At 46.6% G+C, this 22794-nt stretch overlaps 1 protein-coding gene across 5 annotated transcripts in view; it reads left to right on the top strand.

Annotated features, from left to right (window-relative positions):
- LOC140385450 (centrosome and spindle pole-associated protein 1-like) overlaps positions 1 to 22794 on the top strand; it is a 344086-nt gene that overhangs the window by 265915 nt on the left and 55377 nt on the right. For all 5 annotated transcript variants that reach the window (XM_072467626.1, XM_072467627.1, XM_072467628.1 and 2 more), the window contains 2 exons: positions 14181 to 14327; positions 21806 to 21907. In XM_072467626.1, the coding sequence (XP_072323727.1) occupies positions 14181 to 14327; positions 21806 to 21907 (249 nt within the window). The remainder of the gene's footprint in view (positions 1 to 14180; positions 14328 to 21805; positions 21908 to 22794) is intronic.

Genomic DNA, 22794 nt, shown 5'->3' with positions numbered 1-22794 from the left:
AGGCAGTCCCCCCTTTCCCCGCCCCCTCTCCTCCCCCCCCCCCCCCCCCCCAGGACGTTCCCTCCACCCCACCCCCCCAAGGTTGCTGCTGCTGCTGACCGACCTTCCTCTAACGCTCCGCGAGATAGTCCAAGAACGGTTGCCACCGCCTGTAGAACCCCTGCGCAGACCCTCTCAAGGCGAACTTAATCCTCTCCAACTTTATGAACCCAGCCATATCATTTATCCAGGCCTCCAGGCTGGGGGGCTTTGCCTCCTTCCACATTAGCAAGATCCTTCGCCGGGCTACTAGGGAAGCAAAGGCCAGAATGCCAGCCTCTTTTGCTTCCTGCACTCCCGGTTCGTCCACTACTCCAAATATTGCTAGCCCCCAGCTTGGCTTGACCCGGACTTTCACCACCTGAGATATTGCTCCCGCCACTCCTCTCCAGAACCCCTCCAGTGCCGGGCATGACCAAAACATATGGACATGGTTCGCCGGGCTCCCTGAGCACCTTCCACATCTGTCCTCTACCCCAAAGAACCTACTCAACCTCGCCCCCGTCAAGTGCGCTCTGTGGACCACCTTAAATTGTAACAGGCTGAGCCTGGCACACGAGGAGGGGGAATTAACCCTACCTAGGGCGTCAGCCCACAGACCTTCCTCGATCTCTTCCCCCAGCTCCCCCTCCCATTTACCCTTCAACTCTTCTACCAGCGCTTCCCCCTCTTTCAACTCCTGGTGTATTTCCGACACCTTTCCCTCCTCGACCCATACACCCGAGATCACCCTATCTTGAACTTCTTGTGCCGGGGGCAACGGGAATTCCCTCACCTGTCGCCTCACAAAAGCCCTCACCTGCATATATCTAAAGGCATTTCCCGGGGGTAACTCGAACTTCTCCTCCAGTGCCCCTAGGCTCGCAAACGTCCCGTCGATGAACAGGTCCCCCATTCTTCCAATCCCTGCCCGATGCCAGCTCTGGAACCCCCCATCCATCTTCCCCGGGACAAACCGGTGGTTACCCCTGATCGGGGACCACACCGATGCTCCCATTGCACCCCGTTGCCGCCACCACCGGGCTCGTGGTATACTTTGTCGGCGGGAGCGGCAGCGGTGCCGTCACCAACGCCCCCAGGCTCGTTCCTTTACAGGACGCCATCTCCATCCTCTTCCATGCCGCCCCCTCTCCCTCCATAACCCACTTGCGGATCATCGCCACATTTTCTGCCCAGTAGTAGCACCCCAGGTTTGGCAGCGCCAACCCTCCTCGGTCCCTACTGCGTTCCAGGAACCCTCTCCTTACTCTTGGGGTCTTATTCGCCCACACAAACCCCATAATACTCCTGCCTACTCTCTTAAAAAAGGCCTTAGTGATCACGATGGGAAGGCACTGAAACACACACAGAAACCTCGGAAGGACCACCATTTTGACCGCCTGTACTCTACCCGCCAGCGAGAGCGGCAACATGTCCCATCTTTTGAAATCCTCCTCCATTTGTTCCACCAACCTCGTCAGATTCAGTTTACGTAGGGTCCCCCAACTCCTGGCTATCTGGATCCCCAGATACCGAAAGCTCCCCTCCGCCCTCCTCAGCGGTAGGTCCCCTATCCCTCTTTCTTGGTCCCCCGCCTGTAATACAAAGAGCTCACTCTTCCCTACATTGAGCTTATTAGCCCGAAAACTCCCCAAACTCCCTTAGAGTCTGCATGACCTCCACCATCCCCTCCATTGGATCCGCCACGTACAGCGACACCCGATGCTCTTCTCCCCCTCGGACCACCCCCCTCCATTTATTAGACTCCCTCAATGACATGGCCAATGGTTCGATCGCCAATGCGAACAACAGGGGGGACAGGGGGCACCCCTGCCTCGTCCCTCGGTACAGTCGAAAGTACTCCGACCTCCGCCGGTTCGTCACTACACTCGCCATCGGGGCTCTGTAAAGGAGCTTAACCCAATTGATAAACCCTACCCCGAACCCAAACCTACGCAGCACCTCCCAGAGGTACTCCCACTCTACTCGGTCAAAGGCCTTCTCCGCGTCCATAGCTGCCACTATCTCCGCCTCTCCCTCCTCCGATGGCATCATTATCACGTTGAAGAGCCGCCGCACATTGGTGTTTAGTTGCCTGCCCTTTACAAATCCCGTCTGGTCCTCGTGGATTACCTCCGGGACACTGTCCTCGATCCTCGTGGCCAGCACTTTTGCCAGCAACTTTGCATCCACATTGAGGAGCGAGATCGGCTGTAAGATCCACATCGCAGTGGGTCCTTGGCCCGCTTTAGGATCAAAGAAATTGTCGCTTCCGACATTGTCGGGGGCAGGGTCCCCTCCTCTCTTGTCTCATTAAAGGTCCTCACCAGTAGCGGGGCCAACAGGTCTGCGTACTTCCTGTAGAACTTCACCGGGAATCCGTCCGGTCCCGGGGCCTTCCCCGCCTGCATGCTCCCCAAACCCTTGCTCAGCTTCTCCAACCCAATTGGTGCCCCCAAACCAGCCACCTCTTGCTCCTCCACCCTCTGGAATCTCAGCTGATCTAGGAATCGTCTCATCCCCTCTTCCCCCGCTGGGGCTGGGATCTGTACAGTTCTTCATAAAAGGCCTTGAATACCTTGTTTATTTTCGTTGCACTCCGAACCGTGGCTCTCCTTCCATCTTTGACTCCCCCTATTTCCCTCGCTGCCATCCTCTTACGGAGCTGGTGTGCCAGCATCTGACTAGCCTTTTCCCCATACTCGTAGGTCGCCCCCTGCGCTTTCCTCCACTGTGCCTCCGCCTTCCCTGTGGTCAACAGGTCAAACTCCGTCTGGAGCCGTCGTCTTTCCCCAAGTAATCTGTCCTCCGGGGCCTCTGCGTATCTCCTGTCCACTCTCAAAATCTCCCCCACTAACCTCTCCCTTTCCATACCCTCTGTCTTCTCCCTATGAGCCCTAATGGAAATTAGCTCTCCCCTGATCACCGCCTTCAACGCCTCCCATACCACCCCCACCCGCACCTCCCCGTTGTCGTTGGCCTCCAAGTACCTTTCGATACACCCCCTCACCTTCCCACACACCACCTCGTCCGCCAGCAGTCCCACATCCAGCCGCCACGACGGGCGTTGGTCCCTCTCCTCTCCCAGCTCCAGTTACACCCAGTGCGGGGCATGGTCCGAAACGGCTGTAGCCGAATACTCCGTCCCCTCCACCCTCGGGATGAGCGCCCTACCCAGAACAAAGAAATCTATCCGGGAGTAGGCTTTGTGTACATGGGAGAAGAAAGAAAATTCCCTGGCCTGCGGCCTTGCAAACCGCCATGGGTCCACTCACCCCATGTGATCCATAAACCCCCTAAGTACCTTGGCTGCCGCCGGCCTCTTTCCAGTCCTTGATTTGGAGCGGTCCAGTGCTGGATCCAACACTGTATTGAAGTCCCCTCCCATTATCAGGCCTCCTATCTCCAGGTCCGGAATGCGTCCCAACACGCGCTTCATGAATCCTGCAGCATCCCGGTTCGGGGCGTATACGTTTACCAACACCACCCACGTCCCTTGCAGCCTACCGCTCACCATTACATATCGCCCTCCATTGTCCGCTACAATAGTCTTGGCCTCAAATGACACCCGCTTGCCCACCAATATTGCCAACCCTCTATTCTTCGTGTCCAGTCCCGAGTGGAATACCTGTCCTACCCATCCCTTTCTTAGCCTGACCTGGTCCGCCACCTTCAGGTGTGTCTCTTGGAGCATGGCCACGTCCGCCTTCAGTCCCTTTAAGTGTGCGAACACTCGAGCCCTCTTCACCGGGCCATTCAGGCCCCTCACATTCCACGTTATCAGCCGGATTGGCGGGGCTCTCACCACCCCCCACGCCCCGCCGATTAGCCATCTCCTTTTCTGGGCCAGTCCCGTGTCCACACCTCCCTCACCCTCCAGTCCCCCAGAGGGGGACCCCCGTCCCGACCACCTCTTCCGTGTCCCATTCCCTTTCGGCCAGTGCAGCAGCAACCCTCCCCCCCCCCCCCCCCGCTAGACCTCTGTCTAGCTTTTTTGCTCCCCCAATGTCACTCCCGTAAGTCAGCTGACGCCTGCTGACCCCGGCTTCCCCCGCCGTCCCATTGACCTCCCCGCGTGGGAGTCTCCCAATCCATATGCATTCCTTCGTTTCCCTTCCCGCCTTTCTTCCTGCGCGTGGGAAAACACCCCGTGCTTTCCAAAGCCCGCTCCGCCTCCTCTGGCGCAGCTCCTGTCGCGGCCTTGTCTCTCTCCCCCAGCCCATGTAACATTTCCTGCGCGTGATTGACCCCCTATATACAACAACCATCACACATCAAACCCCGAAACAACCCCCCCCACCCTCACAAACCCTCAGTTAGAGTCCAACTTTTCGGCTTGTACAAAGGTCCACGCCTCTTCAGGCGTTTCGAAGTAATAGTGTTGGCCCTTGTATGTGACCCACAGTCGCGCTGGCTGCAGCATTCCGAATTTTACTTCTTTCTGGTACAACGCCGCTTTGGCCCGGTTGAAACCCGCTCTCCGCTTTGCAACCTCCGTGCTCCAGTCCGGGTATATTCGGATCTCTGCATTGTCCCACTTACTGCTCCGCTCCTTCTTGGCCCATCTCAAGACCCACTCTCTGTCCGTGAACCGGTGGAACCTCACCACCATCGCCCTTGGCGGCTCATTTGCCTGGGGCTTCTTCGCCAGCACCCGATGTGCCCCGTCCAACTCCAGCGGCCTCGAAGGGGCCTTCGTGCCCATCATCGCCTCGAGCATTGTGCTCGCGTATGCCCCGGCATCAGCCCCCTCCACTCCCTCAGGGAGACCCAGGATTTGCAGATTCTTTCTCCTCGACCTGTTCTCCAGGTCTTCGAGTCTTCCCGCCCACCTCTTGTGTAGCGCCTCGTTCTGCTCCACTCTCACCGCCAGGCCCACGAGCTCGTCCTCGTTCTGACTGACTCTTTTCTGTACCTCCTGGATCTTAGCTTTGTGGGCCTTCTGGGTGATCCCGAGTCCTTCAATTGCCGAAAGCATAGGCGCCAACATCTCCTTGCGCATCTCCTCGCGCTGCTCCTCGAAGCAGCGCTTGATGAACTCCTCCAGCTCCCCTTTGTCCCTGGCCGCCGCCATTTTGTTTTCTTTCCCTCGCTTCTCCCGTTGCTCCAGTGCCGCTCCTTTGGCCGTTACACTTTTGGTCCGTTTCATAGAAGTTGGAGGGGGACCCATGACCGCCACCGGAAGCCTCGTCCCTGCTTCTTCAATGACCTTGGTAGATCTTTTCACAGTTGTTCCCTCTGCTGCTAGAATTCACCTTTGATAGAGTCAAGTCAGATTGCAGCTTTAAGCTTGCCCTTCCCCCGCCTGCATGCTGGAAGAGGCCTTTGTCTATTCCTGCAGCACAAGCCAAATCTTTTCCTGTTTCTGCTGGATCTGGTAGCCAAAAGTCGTAATATTCCTGGGGGACACTGTCAGGGGAATGCTGCAGTCTTCTTCCCACACTGGGAAATGTCAAACAAATGCCGTGGGGGCCCTGTAAAAGAGCCCAAAAGTCCGTTCCAAGCAGGAGCTACCGAATATGCGACCTAGCTCTGCATAGCCGCACCCGGAAGTCTCCGCTGGATAATCTTGACAATAAGCCCTCAACATTGTCTTTAACGTCTGATGCCACCGTTGTATCGCTCCCTGCAATTCTGGTTGGTATGCAGTTGATTTAAATTCTTTTATTCCGAAGCTTTCTATAACCTCCTTGAATAACCTCGAGGTAAAATTTGATTCTTGATCTGATTGTATTTCTGTGGGTAGTCCATATCTAGTAAAAAATGTAAGTAACACCTCCACAATCTTTTTAGCTGTAATATTGAGTACTGGAATGGCCTCTGTAAACCTAGTAAACACATCAATTATCGTCAAAAGATATTGATGCCCACTTTTCGTTTTGGGAAGCGGTCCTACGCAATCAGTTAAGACCCTTCTAAAAGGTTCCTCAAATGCTGGAATGGGTATTAAGGGCGCTGGTTTTATCACTGCTTGAGGTTTCCCTATCACTTGACATGTGTGACATGATCGATAAAATTTAACTCCATCTTTATGTAGTCCAGGCCAATAAAAATGGTTTTGTATTTTAGCTTGGGTCTTTCCTTACTCCCATATGACCTCCGACTGGTACCTCATGTGCTGCTCGCAACACCTCCTTTCTATACCCTACCGGCAATACCACTTGATGAACTTCTGCCCACTTTTCATCCGCCTGCATATATAAAGGTCTCCATTCTCATTAAGTCATAATTTTTAAGGTAATAACATTCTGGTATACACTCAGATTCCTCTTCCGTGTATGTTTTCTGATACATCCGTTTTATTTCTATATCTTTCTGTTGTGACTCCGCCAACTTTCCTGAACTAAAAATATCTGCCTCATTCTGCACCTGTTCTTTTCCAACCATCTGATCAAAAATCGTTTCTGAGGGCAGCACGGTGGCATAGTGGGTTAGCCCTGCTGCCTCACGGCGCCGAGGTCCCAGGTTCGATCCCGGCTCTGGGTTACTGTCCGTGTGGAGTTTGCACATTCTCCCCATGTTTGCGTGGGTTTCGCCCCCACAACCCAAAGATGTGCATGCTAGGTAGATTGAGCATGCTAAATTGCCCCCTTAATTGGAAAAAATTAAATGGGTACTCTAAATTTATTTTAAAATATCGTTTCTGAAAATTGAACTTTAACTTTATCGTCACTCTTTGATTTCTTCTCTTGTCTTAACCTATGACCTTGTTACTACACAATCAAGAAAAATCCCAGGTTAGTCGTCGTTCAACAATTCAGTTGTTCGATTTTCCACTGGCTTATCAACCACAGTAGGCATCACTCCCACTTGCGACCCAGCCATATCATTACCCAAAATAAACTGTATTCCTGGACAAGATAGTTTCTTTATTCCTCCTATTACCACTTCATCACTCTTCACTGGACTTACCAACCTCACTTTATATAATGGAACACTACTCTTCTCTCCCTGAATTCCACATTTTCTGGCAATATTCCTCCCAAACTACATAACTCCTCATCTCTTAGTATCAAAGATTGACTAGCTCCCGTATCTCTTAAAATTCTGACTTCTTTACCTACTCCTCCTGGTGCACATGAGTAAATTTTACCCACACAAGTAAATTCTTTAAAGCGATCTGGCATCTTCTTATAAATCACCTCTTGGTCAAGCTTTTGCACCTCCTTTGCTTCAATTGGGCTTTCCTTTTCCGCTTTAACAAACCCCATTGGCTTATCCTGTTTTACCACATCAGTCTTCCCAGTACTTTTCTTCAACCCCCAACACTGTGACTTTACATGGCCTAATGTATTACAGTAAAAACATCTTAAAATTTTCATTTCTCTTCCATCCTCCTCGATTGGATTTCTTTTTTAGTCTGAGGTACATTATCCTTATTATCTCCCATCAGATCCTCTTTCTCTTCACCACCTGAGTATTTCTCCTTTCCCTAGTTTCTATCCCTCACAGGCTGAAACTGATATTGGAAACCAAACTTTGATTCATGAACTAATTAATAATCATCTGCCACTTCTGCTGCTAACGCAGTTTTAACCCTCTGCTCTTCCACATGAGTTCTCACTACATCAGGTTATGAATTTTTAAACTCCTCCAAAATTATCATTTCTCTAAGAGCTTCATACGTTTGGACTATTTTCAAAGCCTTATACACCTATCAAAGTTACTCTGTTTGATCCTTTCAAACTCTATGTATGTTTGATCAGGTTCTTTCCTTAAATTTTCTAAACCTTTGTCTGTAGGCTTCAGGCACTAGTTCATATGCACCTAAGATGGATTTTTTCACCTCCTCATAAGACCCAGAAACCACCTCTGATAGTGATGCAAACACTTCATAGCTCTACCTACCAACCTTGTTTGAATCAGTAATACCCACATGTCCTGTGGCCATTTCATTTGTTTAGCTCCCTTCTCAAATGAAATGAAAAAGGCTTCTCCATCCTTCTCATCAAACCTTGGAAATGCTTGGACATATTTAAATACATCCCCACCAAACCTTTGACTATGACACTCTTGCTCACTATTCTCAGACTGTACGTTTCTCTTTACCTCTGCCAATTTTAACTGACTTTCACGTTGCATGGCCAGTTTCTGAAGTTAAAAGTCTCTCTTTTTCTTTTTCCCTGATCTGTACCTCCCCTTCTCTCGTTTTTTGTTCTGCTAGGGCTATTCGTTCTTTTTCCCTTTCCTCTCTCTCCTTTTCTTTTTCCCTGATTTGTACCTCCCTTTCTCTTTCTTTTTGTTCACATAGGGCTATTCTTTTTCCCTCATTTCATATTCAAGCTGCTTTAATTCTTTTTCATGTTGAAGCTGTTTGATTTGTAATTGAATTCTTGCCATTTCCAATGATTCTGACTGTGTCTCAGGCAATTTTAAATGCTCAGCTACCGCCGCAATTACCTCTTCTTTTCGTATTTTATAAGGCAATGTTAACTGCAATGTTTTGCCAAATCTAAAATCCTTTTTTGTCTCCGCTTGCAAGGTAAAAAACTTTCTGAACCTCTGAAAGAGTCATTGTCCACAACACACACCCTATTTAAACTTGAAAACCAATACAAATATGCCCACCCCTCACTGTGTTAAAGTTCACTCAGCCAACCCAATCACGAAAGATAGACTTTTATCTCACGAGCCCCCAATTTTGTTGTGGACCAGGGTTTACAAAACTCCAAAGTGTATTATGGAGTTCACTTGACCAATAACTGTTTTTGATTTTCGTTACGATGAGCACAAGAGTCTGCCTTTGAGGTGTTATTCAACAGAGTTCTTAGGCGCTTATAATCAAACAAACGAGCTTTATTCTACGAATTTAGTTAACATTTGTATAAACAGATACAGTAAGAATTTTTATCAACTACAACGATAAAGACCCCACACAGCTACAGTAATTTATGTATAACGTTTAATGAATTCCCCCTTTAACTGTTCCAATTCAATAACAAATCCAAGTGAAACCAGACACCTTTTTTAAAGGTGTGGCCCAGCACACGGAATTCTTACTGGTATAAGACTTGTTATTGATACTCTTGTTCCCCTTTCCAAACAGCAGGTTTGAATTCCTTCCAGAAAGCAATTATCTCTTTTAAGTTATCAAGTAGCGTGGAAACCGCTTTTAATATGAAGATAGAGAAACACTTCTTTCAACCTGTGCAGTTCAAAACCAGTCCAAATGCAAGGCAAAAGTAAAAACTCACAGAGCCACAGCCCAGATCCACCCACACAATGACATCACTGAAGCCATGTGATAAGACACAAACATTTCTTAAAGGGACACTCCCATGACAAGACTGATAAAGTAGCTATTCAGTTCCTCGGCCATTTCTTTGTTTCCTATTATTACTTCTCCAGCCTCACTTTGATATGGTCCAATGTCTATTTTTGCCTCTCACCTTTTATATATTGAATAAAACTTTCCTATTTATATTACTAGCTAGCTTACACTCGTATTTCATCTTCTCCCCACTTATTGTTTTTTTAGTTGTGCTCTGCTCGCTTTTAAAGTCTTCCCAATTCTCTGGCTTCCCACTAATCCTTGCCACTTTGTATGCTTTTTCTTTTCCTTTCATGCTGTCCTTGACTTCCTTTATCAGCCGTGGATGCCTCACATGTTTATCTAGCTCTTTGCAGTTTCTGAACCGATCATTTTAAACTTTGAGGTTTTACATGAAAGACTTGTAACTATATTTATTTAGGGGGCTGGCTGATCCATAAACACCAAAAAATGAGCAATAATTAGGCACACTCACTGGACAGCATAAGATGGAGTCGAGGGACTTCTGGTGGCGACATGTAGGTGGAGGTCGTATGTTGGGTGGCGCCTGCCAGAGCTTTCGTATTTTGGACCCTTTCACCCAGATTTGGGAGAGAATTTTACATGATTGATTGTTAGAAAAATTGCGGCAACCAAAGGATGTCAGAATACCAGAACAAGGGCTGGTTTAGTACAGTGGGCTAAACAGCTGGCTTGTAATGCAATACAATGCCAGCAGCACAGGTTCAATTCCCATACCGGCCTCCCCGAGCGGGACAGGCACTGGAATGTGGCGACCAGGGGTGACAATAAGTGATTATTAGTATTATTAGAATATGAGAAAAAAAGATGCAAGCGATAGTCCGCCAGTGAGCTCAGGTTTCGATAGACCTGGGAGGTGTGAATGGTGGGGGGTATGGGGTTGATTACGGGAGAAGTGGTTTTGAGAGGAAATGACTGGGGGGTTTCTGGGAAGGGGATGGGGGAGTAGTTGGCTGGCGGTGACTAGAGCCTGCTGGCTGGCCGGGGCCAGGGTTGGCAGGTATGACTGACAGGAGGGGCAGAGGGGGGTGGTGTGTGGCAGATGAGAGACACCCGATCCGTATGGTAACGTGGAACATGCGAGGATTGGGGGGGGGGGGGGGGGGGGGGAAGTCTGCGAGAGTTTTCTCACATTTGAAGAGCTTGAAAGCTGATGTGGCGCTGCTCCAACAGAGCATTTAAGTGCGAAGAACCAGGTGAGGCTTCAGAAGGACTGGGTGGGTCAGGTGTTCCACTCGGGCTTTGATTGTGGCACCTGGGGGTGGGGTGGGGGGGGGAGGGGGCATTGGTGGGTAGCGATATTGGTGGGTAAGCGAGTGAGGTTTCAGATGGAGAAGGTGGTCCTAGTAACGTGTACTTTGGAGGGGAGATTAGTGGTGTTGATTAGCATGTGGGCCCCTAATTGGGATGACATAGAGTTAATGAAGATGATGTTGGCTCCCATACCGAATTTAGATACGCATCAGTTAATACTGCGGTAGGGACCTGAATACAGTGCTGGATCTGAAGGTGGATAGGTGTAAGCTGTGTTCGCTGACCCTCTCTGGAGAGGGGGGCATTCAGTGGCGAAGGTGAGCAAAGCTGTTGGCTGTGTTTATGAAGGAGATGGGGTGTGGGGGTAGGGGGGAGCCGTGGAGGTTTCTGCATCTGCTGAACAGGGAATAATTGTTCTTTTCGCCAGTACACAATGTGTATTCAAGGATCGACTTTTTTATTATGAGCAAGATGTTGTTGGCGGGGGTAAGGAAAGCAGAATACTTGTCGATGGTTATCTCTGATCATGCTCCATTTTTGGTGGATGTGGTCCTGGAGAAGGGACTGGCACAGAGACCAGCGTGGAGGCTTTGTGTGGGATTGTTGGCAGACCTGAATTCTTGTGCAAAGACGGGAAAGGTGATTGACGATTATGTGGAGCCTAATAGAACGGGAGGTTTTGCCGTCAGTGGTGTGGGAGGCATTGAAGGCGGTGGTAAGGGGCTAGATCATCTTGTTTAAGTCTCGGGTAGACATGGAGGCAAGAGAGGAGTGGCAGCGGCTAGTGGAGGAAAGTTTTTAAATGGAAGGTATGTGGAAGATCCTACCCCGGATCTCTGGTGAGGAGAAAGGAATTACAGGCAAGGAATTACAATCACAGGAAACGTGGTTCGGCAGTTAAGGCAGGCAAAGGGGGCTGTATATGAGTATGGGGAGAAGGCCAGTTGCTTGCTGGCAGGCACCTACGAGAGAGATTGTTCAGGTCTGGGATAGGGCAAAGGAGTTGCTGGTGGTGCTGGAGCAGATGAACAAGACATTTGAGTTTATTAAAAGGTCGTATAGGCCAGAGGAAGGTTGTATAGGCCAGTTGGACATGAGGAATTTTTTTGGTGCGGTTGGAAGACTGGGCTGGAAGAAACAGTGAGGATGGGAGAGGTCGGGCGGCGATAGGAAGATGCAGACTGGAAAGGCACCAGGGCAGAATGGGTTCGCGGTGAAGTTTTATAAGAAATTTCTTGATAAGTTGGCGCCACTGTTGGTGGAGATGTTTGAACATGCAATGGTTAATGGGGCACTGCCAAAGACGATGGGGCAGGCATCCATTTCATTGCTGATAAGGACCCAGTGGATTGTGGGAACTGAAGGCGAGTGTGTGCACAAATCAGGTGAGTTGAGTTTGGGGTATTTTCCGTTGCATAGAATGAGCCAGAATGTCCCCCCTCCTGTTTGTGGTGGTGATAGAGCTTTTGGCCATAGTGCGGAAGTGCTCAGATAAATAGAAGAGGATGGTTGGGGGTGGTGGATGGTGGAACATCGGGTGTCTCTGTATGCTGATGATCTGTTGATGTATATCTCCAACCTGGGTTCTTCAGTGTGGGATATAATGGGACTGCTTCGGAGATTTGGAGTGTTTTCAGGTTATAAGCTGATTCTGGAAAAGAGTTTGTGTTTTGTGGTGTCTTCTCTGGGAACGGGAGCTGGTTTGGGGGATTTACCGTTTCGGGTGGCAACTACCCACTTTAGGTATTTGGGAGTGCAAGTAGCTTGGGACTGGACCGGGCTCCGTAAGTTGAATTTCACGAGTGTGGTGGTAGACTCAAGGCAGACCTTTTGAGATGGGACAGCCTTCGTCTATCATTGGCAGGTTGGGTGCAGCTGAATATTTTGCCGCGGTTTGTATTTCTATTTCCGTGCCAGCCGGTATTTTTGCCGAAACGTTTTTTATGGGGATGAAACGGTTGAACTTGTTGTTTGTGTAGGCCTGTAAGATAGCGAGGATTAGGAGGATGGTGCTTCAGAGAGGGCAGCAGTTAAGGGGTCAGGCCCTTTCAAACGTGTTGTACTTTTATTGGGTGGTGAACGTGGAGAAGGTGCGGGGCTGGGGTAGGAAGTCGGAGGCTTTGTGGGTGAAGATTGAGGTAGGCTCTTGTAAGGAGTCAGGGAAATATTCAGGGAGTCCGGTGGTGGTGGCCACGTTGAAGATATGGAGGTAATTTCAGCTGTACTTTAGGCTAGGGGAGGGGTCGATGTGGATGCCGATGTGGATGCCGATCCGAGGGAATCATGGGTTTGAGACAGCTAGGCTGGATGCTAGATTTTGGGGATGGAAGGAGAGAAGGTTGAGAGAAATGAAGGACTTATTTCCATATGGGCGGTTTGAGAGTTTGGAGGAGTTGGGAGAGAAGTCTGGGGTCCCGTGGGGGGAGGTTTTTAGGTCTATGCCGGTGATGGATTTTGTGAAGAAGATTTTCCTGACTTTTCTGATGGCACCGCCCTCCTAGCTGTTGGCAGGGGTGCTGTCGGTGATGGGGGTGGAGTGCGGGGAGGGTCATCTCGACGATCTATGCGAGGATTTTGGAAGAGCATAGGGCATCTCTGGTGGGGGTTCAGGTCAAGTGGGAGGAGGGGTTGGGGATGGCGCTGGTGATGGGGTTATGGTGTTAGGTGCTGAGAAGGGTGAATGCCTCGACCTCGTGTGCAAGGCTGGGGTTGATACAGTTAAAGGTGGTACATAGGGCGTACCTGACAAAGTCGAGGATGAGCCATTTGTTTGCGGGGGGGAGGGGGGGAACATTTGTGAACGGTATGGGAGGGGCCCGACCAATCACATGTGTTCTGATCCTGCCCGAAGTTTGGGAAATTTTGGAGGTCGTTCTTCAGCATCATGTCGGTGATCTTGCACGTGGATTTGGAGCCCAGTCCCCTGAGGGCTATATTTGGGGTGTCGAACTTGCCAAAGCTGCAGACGGGAGTGGGGGCAGATATTTTAGTCTTCGCCTCGCTATTTGCTCGCAGGCGGGTCCTTTTGGGGAGGTCAGCTTCTTCGCTCTGTGCTTCGGTATGGCTGGGAGATCTGTTAGAGGTCCTGTATTTGGAAAAGGTCAAATTTGTTTTGAGGAGGGTAAGTGAGGGGTTCCACAAGTGATGGGGTTTGTTTGTATTACATTTTAAGGAACTGCTTACTGTCAGCTGTTTGCGGGGTTTTCCTCCTGGTGCTCCAGTTTCCTCCCACAGTCCAAAGATGTGCTGGTTAGATGGATTGGCCATGCTAAATTGCACTTAGTGTCCAAAAAGGTTAGGTTGGGTTATTGGGTTATGGGGATAGGGTGGAGGTGTGGGCTTGGGTGGCATGCTCTTTCCAAGGACTGCTGCAGACTCGATGAGCTAAATGGCCTCCTTCTGCACTGTAAATTCTATGATTTTATGAAAATACAGAATGCAGGAAAAGCAGGTCTGTCATCATCTGTGGAGAAAGAAACAGTGTTAACATTTGGAGTCCAATATGATTCTTTTGGAACTTTTGAAAAAGCTTACATATGCATCAATGTTAAAGAAACTTTTTAATGTAAATTTAATGTAACTCTACCTTGACCCCCCCCCCCCCCCCCAACCTTAGCAAAGAATTAAAAATGAAGAAATTGTACAGTTGGCCGAAGAACGTCGTAAAGTAGCAGAAAGAAAGAGAAAGGAAGAGGAAGAAAAGCAGGAGACGATATTTCGACAGCAACTCAAGAGTGAACTATCAGCAAGGATAAATGAGAGGGTACACTCAATCTTTTTCTTTAGAATTTTAAAAAAATCTACAAAAACAAACATTGTGTTAAAATTACTCTGATCTTGTCTTAGTGGGTTACAACTGACAGCAAGATATTTACTGACATTTACTTATAATTCCTTAGCTGCATGTTAATATCATGAGCACAGTAAGAGGAGAATGTCAATTGATAAAGAAAGGAATCCATTTCCAGTAGCCTCTTATCCAGGCCATCCTGCAGTGATCCAAGGATGCAGATGTAACCTTACATACTGCACCTAAGGAATATAATGCGAGTATTGTTTCTCAGCAAATGGGGGAATATACTTGAGCAAGCCATAATTGACCTTGAAGGTATTTCTAAATTATGTTTTCTGAGGATTCCTAGTTCGGGCATGCATGTTGACTGAAACAAAAAAATAATTAGTAAAATATGTTCCAGATAGTCATCATTCCGAAAAAGTTCTATTGTATCCTTGAACTTCAGAACAGCTTTTTATACCCCTACCTGCTATTTGAAAAAAAAAGAAAAATTTCAGTGATTCTCTTCCAAATATGGTGAAATATGACAATTTTTGGGGGAAAATAACTGATCCAAACTGAAGCTGTAGACCAACAATCTTATTGGCAGATCATGTTCCCGAATGTTTATATCCTCTTTCCAGTACATACTCATTGAAGCTTGTACCTGATCTATTATGATTTGTTTGGTTAGTACTTCCTGCTACAGTTAGGTGTCAAGAGCATAGATGAACACATTGTCCAACTGACTAAACTCCATTGTGAGTTCATCTCCATTGATTGTGGTCTGTAATGTACTCCCAAGAATAATAGGAACATAAGAGCCGGAGTCGGCCATTCGTCCCTTCGAACCTGCTCTGCAATTCGAGATCACTGATCTGATTGTGGTCTCCGATCCATTTTCTTGTCTGTCCCCCATAATCCTAAACTCCTTTGGCTATCAAAAATCTATCCAACACAACCTTGAATAAATTTGACTACACAGTCTCCACTGCTATTTGGGGTAGAGAGTCCAACAGATTAACGACCCTCTGAGAGAAAAAAATCCTCATCTCGATCTTAAAAAGGAGACCTATTATTTTTAAACTATGTTCTAGTTTTCCCCATAGAGGAAATATCCTTCCGCAGTCCACCCTATCAAGTCTCCTCAGGATGTTATATGTTTCCATAAGATGACCTCTCATTCTTCTAAACTCACAATGGGATGATGTCCAATCTGTTCAACCTTTCTTCATAAGATGAGCCCTTCATCCCGGAATGAGTCAAGTGAACCTTCTCTGAACTGCTTCTAATGCATTTACATCCTTTTTCAAACAAGACCAAAACTGTACACATTACTCCAGATGTTATCTCCCAAGGCCCTTTGCAGTTGAAACAAGACTTCCTACTTTTACATTCCATTTTTCTTGCAATAATCGCCAACATTCCATTTGTCTTCCATATCACTTGCTGAACCAGCATACAAACCTTTTGTAATTAACATACCAGAACATCCACATGCCTCTGTGCCACTGAGTTCTGCAGTCTATCTTCTTTGAAATAGTACACTGTTTTTCTTCCTGCCAAAGTGAACAAGTTCACATTTTCTTATGTTATACTTCCATTTGTCAAATTTTCACCGATTCACTTAAATTATATACGTATCCCTTTGTAGACTCTTCACCTTGGCAGCTTACGTTCCTGCCTATCTTGATGTCATCGACAAATTTAAGTACTATACATTTGGTCTCCTCATCCAAGTCATTGATATAAATTGTGATTGGTTAAGGCCCCAACACTAGGGCCTCAACCTTTTGGCATTTCCCTCGTTCCAGCTTGCCAATCTGAAATAGACTCATTTATCCCTACTATCTCTTTCCTGTTAGCTGACCAATTCTCTATCCGTGCTGATATGATATCCCCACAACAAGAGCTCTAATTTTGTGTAACAAACTTTAATGTAGCAACTTATCAAAAGGCTTTTCTGTGATTTGACAACACCTGCTAAACAATCCTAGTTGTACTAAGAATTACACTGAAAAACAGTTTAAGCTCGTCAGTTAGGCCCTCAGCGTGGTTCACCTACACATGATAGAAGTCACATATATCCAAACACAGGGCCCTCTCCTTTGCGGACAGAAGGAACATGTCCACACGTTGCACCTTTTCAACAAAATAAAAGCTTAGTGAACAGTCAGTCATTCCCTTGTTCATTCCCCAGGGCAATGTCTTGACCAATCCGAATTGACCTGCCCGGTTTGAATTTGAACTAAGCTGGGCAATTAACTGTTCATGCTGCGTTCTCCATGGCAACACCTCCACCAATCAGAGTCCATTTGCCAACCAATCAGCACTGTCTTTTCATTCAGGAAAAGTTGTTGTTCTCCTGTTACTGTTGGAAATTTCTTACAAGCTACCCTGATGAGTTCAAGGGGAGAAGCTTTCATAGCATGTCTCATTTTGCAGCAGTACTCAAGTTCTGTACTACCAAACAACAATTTTCTCTTTATGTCACCAGGGTTTCAGTTCTGCTTTTTTCTGGGAAACAATTAATGATGAGGGTCAGATTTACAGTAACCTCATTGCAGTGTTAATGTAAGCCTACTTGTGACAATAATAAAGATTATTTATGAGTACTTAAATGCTATGTCATAATAAAGATCACCTTACTGTTAAGAACACAAAGAACAAAGAAAAGTACAGCACAGGAACAGGTCCTATGGCCCTCCAAGCCTGCGCCGACCATGCTGCCCATCTAAACTAAAATCTTCTACACTTCTGGGGTCCGTATCCCTCTATTCCCATCCTATTCATGTATTTGTCAAGATGCCCCTTAAATGTCACTATCGTTCCTGCTTCCACCACCTGCTCCAGCAACGAGTTCCAGGCACCTACTACCCTCTGTGTATAAAAAAAAACTTGCCTCGTACATCTCCTCTAAACTTTGCCCCTCGCACCTTAAACCTATGCCCCCTAGTAATTGACCTCTCTACCCTGGGAAAAAGTCTCTGACTATCCACTCTGTCTATGCCCCTCATAACTTTGTAGACCTCTATCAGGTCGCACCTCAACCTCCTTCGTTCCAGTGAGAACAATCCATGTTTATTCAACCTCTCCTCATAGCTAATGCCCTCCATACCAGGCAACATCCTGGTAAACCTCTTCTGCACCCTCTTGAAAGCCTCCACATCTTCCTGGTAGTGTGGCGACCAGAATTGAACACTATGCTCCAAGTGTGGCCTAACTAAGGTTCTATACAGCTGCAACATGACTTGCCAATTTTTATACTCAATGCCCTGGCCAATGAAGGCAAGCATGTCGTATGCCTTCTTGACTACCTTCTCCACCTGAGTTGCCCCTTTCAGTGGACCTGTGGACCTGTACACCTAGATCTCTCTGACTTTCAATACTCTTGGGGGTTCTACCATTCACTGTATATTCCCTACCTGTATTAGACCTTCCAAAATGTATTACCTCACATTTGTCCGGATTAAACTCCATCTGCCATCTCTCCACCCAAGTCTCCAAACGATCTAAATCCTGCAGTATCCTCTGATAGTCCTCATCGCTATCCGCAATTCCACCAACCTTTGTGTCGTCCGCAAACTTCCTAATCAGACCAGTTAATTTTCCTCCAAATAATTTATACATACTATGAACAGCAAAGGTTCCAGCACTGAACCCTGCAGAACACCACTAGTCACAGCCCTTCAGTCTGATATTTTAAAAGAAATAGTATTAAAGTCGGCAGCTCTTCAGACTTAACACAAATTCCTAAGGTACGGAAATGGCAGGCAGGCAGTACACTGCCTAATGTGTTGCACAGGGTCAAACAAATGGTATCCTTTACCCATGCATGAAGCAGACTATTAACTATTAGCATATGGAAATAAGGCTATTGCATGCACATTGCGCAAATCATCCTCTTTAAGATGGCACACAAATAATTTTGAAGGTGCTGCTCACTTAAACGTACAGGCTGTGCATGTAAAAATTTAGAGGGGTTGTTTGCATCATCCCCTAATTCCTAATCTCACCAAACATCCAACTCCGAGTACTTTCATCCCTCCTTCCCACTGATTGTGGTCCCCCCAAATCTTCATTCTCTCTCACCCCTCCAACCATTCCTTCTCTGAGGACTCCCTCCCAAGATACTCCAAAATTTACGTATTCTGAGGTTTTCTCAAATTTCTTCCCAGAGTTTACAATACAATTTCCTCCTGCACCCTTGATTTTGGGGAATTTATTAGAGATTATTATTGGAGACTAAAAGTGCTATTTTGGCCAAAGGATGAAAATAGGTGCAAAGTATGTGCTGTGCTACATGAAAGGCCTATTGGAAGTTCCAGATTTGTCACAATTGATGATCATCATGATTTAAACATGCGTGTGGGTACTAGAACCCACAACTACCACTTTCGTACTCAAGTGTGGATGAGATGCATTTTTCTTGGAGCTGAACATCTCGCCTGCACTTGCCCACTTATATTGAAAGTGTGCAGTGCACTGGCTGGGAGAGAAGCTGATATGATTCAGCAGAACTTAATTGCTGCAAATCCCAAAGAGAAGCTTGGCCCATACATCACAATCTTTTTTTTTTTTGCATTCTGACAACGAGAAAAAAAGTCCACTGAATTCAGAAGTTACAAATTCCAGTAATGCTTTTGTGATTTTAAACATTAAATCAAAACATTTATTAACAAAAGAAAATAAAACTTAAGCACTCATGTTTACAGTTACATAGTCAAAATTTGCTTCACAGAACATTCCTCAGAATGACCTTGGTTAGACACACAAGCTAACATCCTCGAGGTGACCTTCCCTTACAGATATTTTAGGAAACCATTCCAGTTATATGACTGCAAGATAAATCTGCTGTTGCTGTAGGAAAGGCATATCACAGGACTACTTCCACTCTGCTGTGGAATTTCAAGAAACTTCAAAAAGAAAAGCCTGCTTTCTGCAAAACAGACACTTTTTTTGGCTTGCCTGAAAAGACTGCTGTAACCTTTGCACCTTCACAACTCTTTTCCCAACATGGGTGTAACCCAGGATGTCTCCGATAGCAATCGCCCAATACAGCTCAACATCTCTCCTTAAATATTCTTTTCAGCTTTCATCTTCAATTCCTCAAAAGGTATCCTCAAAACCTCTTTGAACTTAACTCTCCCAAAATATAAAATTATTTCATGTTTCAGGTCAAATTTTAATAACCTTTTCTTGTTTATTTGTGACCTTTTATTCCCATTAAAAATTTAACAGCGGAACATACATACCTTATTAATCTCCGAATGCAAATTTCTACCCAATGAGTCCTTCCAGAAACCCACTTGACCAGGTGTTTATCACCGATATGCTTTTTATGTCCTAAACTTTGCAGGAAATCTGTCTGTCTGCAGTTCAATTAAATTAGTTTCGCATAGACACAGACCCACATGCCAGCTTCATAGATTACCACAATACAGCCCAAAAATATTAAAAATAAAAATATCTCTTGTCACAAAAGCTGCAGGGTGGCACAGTGATTAGCACTGTTGCTTCACAGCGCCAGGGACTCAAGTTCGATTCCCAGCTTGGGTCACTGTCTGTAGAGTCTGCGCATTCTCACCGTGCCTTCGTGGGTTTCCTCCCACAAGTCCCGAAAGACGTTCTTGTTAGGTGAATTGGACATTCTGAATTCTCCGTCTGGGTACCCGAACAGGCACCAGAGTGTGGCAACTAGGGAATTTTGACAGTAACTTCATTGCAGTGTTAATGTAAGTCTACTTATTATACCAGTAAAGATTATTATTGTTATTAAAAAGCTAACAAGAACTGATGTCTCGGGGACCGAGAGAGGATGCACAGGTTCACTGGTGCAGCCCTGAAGGTCCTGGTCGGGGAGGTCCAGAAGAATGTAATGCCCTATACCAGCAGGGGTGATGTACACCACCTTGTCCTGCTGCCCTCCAGCAGTTAGTATTGCTCTCTATTTCCTCAACTCCTCTACTCATTTCTTCTTCAGATCAAGAGAATCCCAAATAATATGCTAACTCGCTTTTATCCTGGTGACTCCTTTCAACAATACTGAGTAAACCCCACAGAGAATTTCAGGACCATATGTTGACAGAGTATATGTTGACAGAGTGATGGTGAAGCTTTGAAAGTGACCCAGAAAGTCTCCTAATATGTTTGAGGTCCTCATTGAAACGCCACTAGCAAATCATAGAATCCCTACTGTAGAAAAGGAGACGTTTTGGCTCATAGAGTCTGCATCAACCCTCCAAAAGAGCACCCTATCCAGGACCAAACTCTGGCCTTACCCCGGCAACTCCATAATCCCAACTAGCCTTTGGACACTATGGGACATTTTAGCATGACCAATTCCCCTAACCTGCACATCTTTGGACTGTGGGAGGAAACCGGAGCACCCAGAGGAAACCCATGCAGACACTGGGAGAATGTGAAAACTCCAGTCACCCAAGGTTGTAATTGAACCCAGGTCCTTGGTATTGTGAGGCAGCAATGCTAACCAGTGTGGACATGAAATGGTGAGTATTCCTTTAAGTTGTGCTTGCAATCCACACCAATAACCTGTCTATTCTCAATGGTTGGTTGTTGTTGGGAAAGGGAGTTCGAGACAAATGCTAGCCACTAAAATGCACCGCAATCCCTTGAATGTGTGCAACTCAGCATTTGAAGTGATCAGCCCTGTAATGAGCCTCCATGTAACTGCTTCTGTAACACACTTCTACTCTATTTATCAAATGGAGTCTTTTGCCAGACCAATGTTTCAACCTAAGATCTCATTTTGGCTGCTTTGGGAACCTCCTTCGCACCTACAATGTTGGGGAAAATTGCTCTTGAGTCTTTATCAGCCACTGTGGCAAAACTGAGCTGCAGAGTGGGATTTTCAGTGCTGTTTCCTGATTGATAAACATATGAGGCGTGCCTGTATGCTTTCTCTTTTTTTCATCCCACTTTTTTTGAGATGATGATTTGAATATTGGACCAGCCTCATAGGGCTGAATGTCCTTCCGCTATACCTGTGTTAGGAGTTCTGATTTCCAAGAATATATATTAATAATGTTATGGGTGAGGTGTTTTTAGAACCCCAAAATGTATCATGGAGTTCAACCAACTTCTTACTTCAAAGATAACATCAGAAAATATTGCAACAGTAAATAACTCCTTAAACTGTTCCTTCAAACTTCCAAGAGACTAACACCTTTAAACAAAATCACATCAGGTTAAAGGCTTTACAATTATGAGTTTAAATTACCCAAATGATCCAGAGATGGTCTTTTATGGCAGACCTCACAGCTCACTGCAAAACACAGACACACAAGCTGTTTTTAAAACTGCAAAATGGCTGAACTGAGCTGAGCTCCACCCACTCTATGACATCACTGTTTTCTTAAAGGTACATTGCTTAAACATCCATTCTTAAAGGCACTCTCGCATGACAAACTCAAATAACATATTCAAAATAAATTTCTGTATTTTAGAGACCGCCTTCTCCACCTATTCCAACTGTAAGAAAGAAACAGATTGCTACTCAGAGAACTGATTTGTCTGCTGTCGATGACTCGATCCATGAATTAGATTTGGTGAGTTCTTTATATTCTTCACTCTATTTAATGAACAAATCAATAATAATTTTTATTGTCACAAGTAGGCTTACATTAACACTGCACTGAAGTTACTGTGAAAAGCCCCTAGTCGCCACATTCCGGCGCCTGTTCGTGTACACGGAGGAGAATTCAGAATGTCCAAATTACCTCAAGTCCTCTTTCGGGACTTGTGGGAGAAAACCGGAGCACCCGGAGGAAACCCACGCAGACACGGGGAGAACTTGCAGACTCTGCACAGACAGTGACCCAAGCCGGGAATCGAACCTAGGACCCTGGTTCTGCGAAGCAACTGTGCTACCGTACCACCCGTGAATAATAGTTCATACTGTACTTTGTATGTTGACTTAAGTCAAGTCTGAAATATTGTTGTATAGTCAAGTGCACTATGGACTCCTCAGATAGAGTTGCCTCTGCAGAGCAAAAAAAAGGTGAGAATTAAATTCTGACAGCTCTGTTCAATTTGATATCCAGCTCAATGGGCACGATCTACTGACTGCGTTGCGCTCGAAGAAAAGCACAGCACGGCCCGTAGATCTCGGGAGACGCTTCCCGCAGGCTTCCCGGCAGCTTTTACATCTCGTGGGATATGTCCAAGACCCGCTGACCGTCAAAATCAGAATCCCACCCAAAGGGGATTTTACTTGAACCTACTTAAGTGAGCTTACTATGGGTTTACCGGCCTATCGAGATCTATCCGCTTCTGCAGCAAGGATACAACTGGGTGCCGTTCAGTACTGGTCCACACATGTGCACTTGACAGAATGCGCCCCGACGGTCGCCGGGGCCATAAGTGGTCTCTGGGCGGCCAAGGACAGGCAGGGTGGCTCCCTGGCTCTATCCCTGGAACATGGACACCTTGGCAT

The sequence above is a fragment of the Scyliorhinus torazame genome, chromosome 11 (genome assembly GCF_047496885.1).
Source record: "Scyliorhinus torazame isolate Kashiwa2021f chromosome 11, sScyTor2.1, whole genome shotgun sequence".
NCBI classification, from domain to species: Eukaryota; Metazoa; Chordata; class Chondrichthyes; order Carcharhiniformes; family Scyliorhinidae; genus Scyliorhinus; species Scyliorhinus torazame.
This window is presented reverse-complemented; position numbering and strand designations above follow the sequence as displayed.